Source organism: Herpailurus yagouaroundi, unplaced genomic scaffold (assembly GCF_014898765.1).
Source record: "Herpailurus yagouaroundi ecotype Mexico unplaced genomic scaffold, PumYag 210, whole genome shotgun sequence".
NCBI classification, from domain to species: Eukaryota; Metazoa; Chordata; class Mammalia; order Carnivora; family Felidae; genus Herpailurus; species Herpailurus yagouaroundi.
In genome coordinates, this window is record NW_024412441.1 from 25652183 (window position 1) to 25660698 (window position 8516).

The 8516-nt window shown below is 49.4% G+C and overlaps 1 protein-coding gene across 2 annotated transcripts in view; it reads right to left on the reverse strand.

The window, feature by feature from the left end:
• UXS1 (UDP-glucuronate decarboxylase 1) overlaps positions 1-8448 on the reverse strand; it is a 102779-nt gene extending 94331 nt beyond the window's left edge. The window contains exon 1 of one of the 2 annotated variants that reach the window (XM_040454136.1): positions 8274-8448. In XM_040454136.1, the coding sequence (XP_040310070.1) occupies positions 8274-8367 (94 nt within the window). In that variant the 5' untranslated portion in view covers positions 8368-8448. The remainder of the gene's footprint in view (positions 1-8273) is intronic. The other variant, XM_040454137.1, reaches the window with a different exon arrangement.
• Positions 8449-8516: the final 68 nt, after the last annotated feature.

The window sequence follows — 8516 nt, forward strand, 5'->3', positions numbered from 1 at the left end:
TAGAAATGAGATTTTCACAGTGGGAAAAAGGAGACAGCAATATGGAATCGGGGAAGGTAAAGAAGATAAAGTGTGCATGCTTCCCGGCTCCATTCCCTACAAGCCCTGGGAGCAAGGACACCTCAATGGCAATGTGCACAACCAGGGCCCAGGCTCTGATTCCTAAACCACATTCTCCAGTGAGAGAGAGCAGGGATCCTTGGGGAAATGGCTAATTCCAGGACTGGGGCAGGGAAAGATGAGCCCAGAACATCTGGAGATCAAGGTAGTGCTCAAAGACTCTGAGTCCACAGTGGTATTTTTGTTAAACAGGAGCGGTGAACTGATTGGTGACCCCCCAAAATATGTCCACATTCTAATCCCTAGAACCTTGACTATGACCTTACTTGGAAAAGGATGCTTTGCAGGTGTAATTAAGGATCTTGAGACCAAAAGATGACCCTAGATTATTCAGTTGGGCCCTAAATCCAGCACCATGTGTCCTCATAGGGGACCCAGGGGAGATGTGACAGCAAGAGGCGGCAACGTGACCACCCACAGAGGAAGACGGGAGGGATGCGTCCACACGCCAAAACATCTGGAGCCTCAACGGAGACTTCGGAGGGAGAGGAGCCTTGTCAGCACCTCGATTTCAGACGTCTGGCCTCTGAACGGTAAGAGAATAAATTTCTCTTGTTTGAAAACCACCTTGTTTGTGGCAACATTACAACAGGCACAGGAAATTACTACAGAAAGTGAGAGAAGATAGAGGGAGGCAAGTTCTTTTCAGAAGAATGCAAGTTAATAAACTCAAGAAAAGCAGGGGCGCCTGGGTGGCTCAGTCAGTTAAGCATCCGACTCTGGCTCAGGTCAGATCTAACAGTTCGTGGGTTAGAGCCTTGTGTCGAGCCTCGCATCGGGCTTCAGCTCGGAGCCTGGAGCCTGCTTCAGATTCTGTGTATGTCTCTCTTTCTCTGCCCCTCCCCCGCTTGCGCGCGCGCACGCACTCTCTCTCTCTCTCTCTCAAAAATAAATAAACATTAAAAAATAAAATAAAAATAAACTCAAGAAAAGCAGCATTTTGGATTTCCCAGTGTGAAAACTGATCTAGGAGAGGACTGCCAATGGGCACTGAATGCACTCGCTGGACGAGAAGCCACTCCGTCTCTGAGAACCACCTCTGGGACTTTGTACCAGGAAAAGGCACCTTGCACCTTTAATATGAAGTGCGGCGATGGCCAACCCTTCCAGGCATCAAACGTGTCATCAACAGTGGGGCAACCTTGATAGAAGGCAAATCATCAAGCACAATTATAAAAATGTTCAGCTGACTTTAATTATAAGGAAGCAATCAGACAAATCACATCGCAGAATGTGAGATGTTTTACAGGACAACTGGCCTGGGCTTTTTTTTAAAGGTACATGTTATTAAAAAAAAAAAAAATCAGAGACGTAACAACCAAATGCAACATATAAACCTTAACTGATCCTAGAGTTTAAAAAAAAAAAGGTGGGGGAGGGTGGGGAGCACCTGGGTGGCTCAGTCTGTTAAGCATCTGACTTCAGCTCAGGTCATGACCTCATGGTTCGTGAGTTCGAGCCCCACATCGGGCTCTGTGCTGACAGCTCAGAGCCTGGAGCCTGCTTCCGATTCTGTGTCTCCCTCTCTCTCTGCCTCCCCCCATCAAAAATGAATAAACATTAAGATTTTTTTTTTAAAGGCTACCAAAGACATTGATGGTACAACTGGGGGAAACTCAAACATGGACTGTCCACTAGACAGTATTATTTATGTTAATTTTTAGAGCATGTAATGGTGATGACATTATACAGATGACTTTAGTTCTAGGAGATCTACGTGAAAGTATTTAAAGGTGGGGTAACTTTCAAATATTTCAACACAAAGATGTACACGTTAAAACAGAGAAAAAGAACAAATGTGGAAACAAAGAACAGCTGGTAAATCTAGGCAGAGGAGTATTTGCCTGTTTGCTGAATTAGTCTTTCATTAGGAGTAAGAGAAAACAGGTGTGTAAATTATTAAACTAAGATGCTGAGGGCTCAAAACAACTTTGAGGTGCCCCTCCCAACCCCCAAGGAATGGATTCCCAGGGTCTCAAGGATCCTGGGAACCTGCACTTCACAAGCGCTGGCTGAAGCTCATGCTCAGGTAAGTCTGGAACCAGCACCTGTACTATTTGCTTTGTCTTTTCCCCCCCTTTCCTCCCTGGAGGCAGCTGGCATCAGGATGCTGTCTAACTCCCTGTGTCTCCCTGGCAGCAGGCCGGTGGATGTTTACCGAGTGAATTCGAGGGACAGCCCTAGTCACGCGGGGCTGATCAGATTAAGGGCAAAGCTGTTCTAACGAAAGCCCGAATCCGACAAGTTTGCAGTCTGTTTCCATAAATGCAAAGCAAACACACATAAACCGCGCTTTTATACGGTTTTCAGTGTTTCATTTCGTAGCGTTTCTCTTCAGTGGGGTGCAAGCGACAGGACTGAAGGGTGCCACGGCTGCAGTGTCATTACCACAAGATCCCTGATATGCCAAAACTTAAAAGAGGATGACAGGGTATCACAACTCTAGCTTTCAAGAGCTGAGGATGAAAGTAATGGCTCCTGAAATCACTACAGCAGAAAGGAGACTTCTTTTTCATTCTTGTTTAAGGTCTGGGCCTGGGGGGGTGGGAAGAGGGGAACACAATGCAGCTAGAAGGCATGAGGAGGATGAGGCAAAGTCAAGAGAACACCTGGGACAGACAGTGGGGAGGCCCAGCCGCACCCGGCAGAGTCAGGAATGGTCTTGCCTTGTGCCTCTGGAAGTGGGGTGACAAGTCGACCGAGACAGGGGTTCTGCCTTTCAAATGTGTGCAAACAGCAGCATGACTGGCAGCTGTACTCCCTGCCCGGCAGCAGATGGGCAGTCCATTCTCTGGAAGGGGGTCTCAGACTGGGGAGCCCCAGGTCCACCTGGGACAATGATCACGGTACCGTTCAGACCTGAAGTCCTGTCCCCACGGGGGCTCCAGGATGCGGGCAGCCAGGCCTCCTCGTCCAGCAGACAGCTGGCAGAGCCTGGGCACCAGGGCTCAGAGGACAGACCTACAGCACTCTCTCAAATAGGAGTGGACAACCTAGGGCCACCAGAAGGCCAACGAAAGCCTCCAAGAAGAAAAGTGGGAAGGGACCAGGAGGGAAGAGATTCTTTAGTGAGAATGAAAAATAAACAAAACTACCATGAAAAGAATACAGCCATGAAATAAAGGCCACTGCTTTTGTTTGTTTCTGGTTTTTTTTAATCCAGAGAAAAAGAACTCATATTAATGAAAAATGATAGCAAAAATAAATTTTTTAAAAAATCATTAGAAGCTTTAAAATGTAAAGTAGGGGCACCTGGGTGGCTCAGTCGGTTAAGCAACCAACCGTGGCTCAGGTCATGATCTCAAGGTCAGTGAGTTCAAGCCCTGTGTCTGTGCTGACAGCTCGGAGCCTGGAGTCTGCTTCGGATCCTGTGTCTCCCTCTCTCTGCCCTTCCCCCACTCATGCTCGCTCTCTCAAAAATAAATATTAAAAAAAATGTTTTTTTAAATATATAAAGCAGAAGTTTCTAGAAAGTAGAGCAAAACTTTTAAAGAGTGGACAGGCCGCCTGGGTGGCTCAGTTGGTTAAGTATCCGACTCTTGGTTTCAGTCATGATCTCACAGTTCGTGAGTTGGAGCCCTGCATCAGGCTCTGCACTGTCAATGCAGAGCCTGCTTGGGATTCTCTTTCTCCCTCTCTCTCTGACCCTCCTCCACTTGTACTCTCTCTCTCTCAAAATAAGTAAACTTAAAAAAAAATTTTTTTTAAGGGAAGACAATAGGAAATAAAAGGACTAGAGCAGGTAATACTACATCAGCATAAGATTCAGAGAGAGAAAACAGAGAATGAGGAGGTGAAACAAAGAATAATTTAAGAAAATCCCAGAACTGAAAAGTAAGAGTTTCTTGGGTTGCAAGGACACAGAAGACCCAGTGCATGGGGCACAGGTGCTATGTGCACCCCCCACATCAGGGGACAGGTGCGTCAGGGCAGGCTCTGCTGAGCTGCAGCAATGAGCGAGCCCAGACCCTATGAGGCTTAAAAACGAAGATGTATTATTCAAGTTTGTGTCACTCTAAGGAAGGGGTGGGGGTAGGAGGGTGGGGGTAGGCTCTTCACTGAGCACCATCACCTTGAATGATGTCAGTTATCAACCCAGAGGGGAGGAAACATGTTTATAACTAATCGCTGGGCCCAGAACTGAAGCAGGGCACCCCCCTCGGCTCCTGGGCGTGCTGACTGCATGAGGCCACCAAGCTCTGGGACAGAGGAAAGGCCAGGCAGCAGAGAGCTGGAAACGTGTGGTCTACAATGACCCTTGTGAGCAAAAAGAAGATCCTGACACCTTCCAGAAAGAAAACACAAGCCCCACAAAAGGCACTGACCTGACACAACTGGTCTACGGTAGAAGCCAGAAAGTAATGCAATAATCCCTGAAGAGTTCTGAAGGAATCTTCGTCTAGAATTCTACATCATCAATCTACCAATTAAACGTGAAGACAAGACATTTATCACATGTCTCAAAATTCTCCTCCAATGCACATTCAAGTGAAATAAGTGCGAAATAAGCAAGAAGAAGTCAGGGAATAAGACATCTGTAATGGGCAGAGCAGGTCTGAAGGCTGTGGGGGCCATTCTTCAGGAAGGTGCCCCATCAAGAGGTCCTGATGCTTCTGAACATCTTAGGGCAACTGACAAAACATGTGGAATTGAATCAGAAATAGTAGACAGAGAGGGGAAAAAAAAAAGAAAGAAAAAGAAAAAGCCATTTATTAGCTCCAGCGAAAACAAAAGTCATGCACAACACAGCTCACTAACAAGAAGAACAGCATTTAGTCATACACATATACACTAAACGCTGATCTCAAAATTACACCACATCTACATGGGGGATGGTGAACACAGGGGAAGCAGGGAGGTAAGAAAATAATCATCTTGCAAAGGATAAAGTCACTAGGTAATACCTACAAATGAAAAATCAACAAGCATATGATTCTATGGCACAAAGATAAACACCAAAAACAATCAGCTTGCCTCCCGGCAGGGGAAAATAGTGGCAGGGACTCTGTTTTGCCTAACAAACCCTGAAGACTCTATTTGACTTTTCAAACTCTGTGCATGTTAAAGAAACACTAAAGGTAATTCCAGCTGAGCCTCTGCCTGGGGAGCTACCTACCTAGTAGGTTGGCAAGATTTTCAATCAGACCTCTGAGCTCTTCAGTACTCCATGGGCTGAAACACTGAAGATAGAAGCCCTGTTCTCAAGGACTGGGAATTTTACTGAGAAGAAAACACACGCATGGGAAAGAAAGACCTTTAGTGCAGTGCAAGGTGTCATGGGCTGACTCCCCTAGGCATGGTCCAGAAGAGTTCAGATGCACGAAGGGAGACTCTGGCCCAAGTAGGCAAAAAAACAGCCCTTTGAGAAAGATCCAAGTGCAATGAGAAAGACTGGCAGAACTTGAGAGAGGAGCAGACAGTGCACTTCCAGAAAGGGAACTGGCTAGCTGTGAGGCTGTGTTAAGTGGGAGTATGGACAGTTTTTTCAAAGAGATTTCACTCTTAACAGGGAGGGCAAGATTGTCGGTAAGACTCCCTGCTGACTTACATTCTCAGTATCCTTGGACACCACCTATCAGGAGCCCCGTAACGTTTTTCCAGCAGTGTCTCAGATGTACCATCCCTGCTCATTAGTAACACTGCTCCACCCTGTTCTTGAGCCCCTTATAACTAAAATCAGATTTTATAAGCTGGCACCAGGCCCCTCCCAAGCCGGCCAGCTCTTGGCCCCTGTCTGGTCAGCCTCATCACTGTACCATTTTCATGCTCCAAAAACACTATCTTTCTTTGCATTCCTACAGCCCTTGGCTGCCACAGGACCTCTGCACATACTGGTCCTCCTGGAACACATTCCCCCCTAAGCCTCCCTATTCTACACATCATTCAATTCTCAGCTCAAGCCTCAATTCTCACAGAAACAAATGCCCCTGATCACCCTAATTCAGGAGTCCCACGCATGATCTCTCATGCATTCCTTTCCTTTATACCAGTTTGTAATTCAGCCCTCATCGAGGTGGTTATCTCATTCTTGGCCACCTTACCTTCTAGACCAGTGGTCCCCTGACCATAGCAACAACTTCCCAGGTGATGCTATTACAAATACACAACCCAGACCTACTCAATCAAAACCATGAGGTGGGAGGCAAAAATCTGTGTTTTGAAAACCCTCCAGGTGATTCTGATATACTCCCCAGTTTGAGAACCACTGCTCTAGGCACCAAGATGGCACTTCCTCAGTGTCCCCCAGCACCATGCGCAGTAACAGACAAGGGAAAAGACTTGGCAGGATTTCCTGGTTGAATGAATGCTGAAAAACTTCCCAGGGCTCCCTAAATCTCCCTTTATTAATTCTAATCACGATGGAGCACCTGGGTGCCTCAGTTGCTTGAGCGTCTGACTTCAGCTCAGGTCATGATCTAATGGTTCATGAGGTCGAGCCCTGCATGGGGCTCTGTGCTGACAGCTCCAGCTCAGAGCCTGGAGCCTGCTTCAGATTCTGTCTCTCCTTCTCTCTCTGCCCCTCCCCCACTCACATTCTGTCTCTCTCTCTCAAAAATAAAACATCAAAAAAAATTTAATTCTAAACACCTCTGTCCGACCTAGATCAACACTGAACCGTCTGCAGACCTGGCTTCTACCCCCAGCCCCCTGGCCTTTCTAGGTTCAAAACTTGGCTCTCTATAGCTTGTCATCTGTATAATCATCCATAAATGTTCCTAATTCCTCTTGGTCTAAATTTTCCCACCTCTAAAATGGGAATGACCATAGTATTTCCCAAGATTGTTGAGATAATTAAATAAGCCAATGAGACTCATGCCTGCACACATATGTAAACACTCAGCAAATTTAGGTGCTATTATTATTTCATAACAATAATTATGCAATTTTAAGTGATCTTTCCCCTGGGTCTCAGCTTTCTTGCTCAAGATTGACCACATTCACTTAAGAGCTCTTTCTCCCTTTCAAACTACTCCCATCTAACACCCAACCCGGCATGAAACTCTGCCTAGGATCCAAAAGTCCTGTTTGAGGTTTCTCTGCTCCACCTCCTGGAACAGCTGGGCTATGCTGGACAATCTGGGTCTTAATAACACATGTCCTCCTAGAGCTCAACTGAAGTCACTTTCCCAAGTCCCCTCTCATCTCGGGAACCAGATCTTGGTAATTCAACCAGTTAGCAGGTTGTTTCATTTAAGAGCATGTCTGTGCGGTGACTAGGATTCAAAGGGAGCTTACACTGTAAGCTATTTCTAGTCCAACTGTGGTCTTTGGTAAAGTATTAATAGCAACAATTATAATATATGCTCATCGAAAACATCTTAACATAAAAGGGGGGGGGAGGTTCTGCCTCTTAGAAAACACAGGGTCCACCACCTGCCTGCGAAGTGCCCCTCCTGCCCGGGTCTCAGGCAGAGGCCGGGAGTCAGGATAGACACGAGGACCTTACATAGCAAAGCACCGCCCCGGGCCTCCGGGAGCTGCGCCTCCCCACTGGGCCGATCCGCCGCGCCCCGGGGACCCTGCGCGCCCGGACATCTGGGCGCGGCCGAGGGCCGGCGGGGATCAGCAACACTTGGCTCCCCGATAGTTAAATGCTGAGTAATTTTCCTGCGGAGCAAACAGTCGGAGCGGGGGCTCTGCCAACGGCAACAGTATTTTTATCCTACTTAACCAACACGGCGGCGCGGCCACGACTGTCCCCAGGGTGTCCCCGCGCGGCACGCTCGGGAATCGCCTGCCGGACCCTCGCCGGCTGTCGGGACGACGTGGACGGGAGTCCCACGCGTCGGGGCGGGGGGACTGGGACACCGGGCTGGGGCTTCGGCTGGCGCCTCGGCCGTGCCGGGCCCGGCAGTCCCAGAGCTCCGGGGCAAGGACCCTCCGCCGGACCGCCAGGTCTCCGCGCCGGGGCCTAAGCGCTCGAGGGTTTGCGCCCAAGTTGGCCAGCTGCTTTGCCGCAAGAGCGGAGAAGGGGAAACGGGTCCTCGCAGCCCCCGAAAAGGAGTGAAAGCAGGGAGCTTAGGTCCCGCCCGGTACGCGGCGGGAGACCGGGCAGCAGGGCCACCCTGCCCACAGCCCCCCGACCCCCGGCCCCGCTGCCGCGGCGTCCGGGAATGAATGGGGCTCCCCGCCGGCCGCGGGCGCGAACTCACAGGCTACGTAGGCGAGCAGCGCGATGCCCAACAGCAGCTTCATCCTCCTGCGGTTGACGGCAGACACGAGGCGCAACAGCGCCTTGCTCACCATACCCGGGAGCCGCGCCGGTCCAGGGCCCTTGCCGCGCGGGGGCCCGCCTGCTGCACAATGCGCGGCGCCCTGGACCGGCGCGGCTCCCGCGGCGGCGGCGGCGCCGCGGCGTCCGGGAATGAATGGGGCTCCCCGCCGGCCGCGGGCGC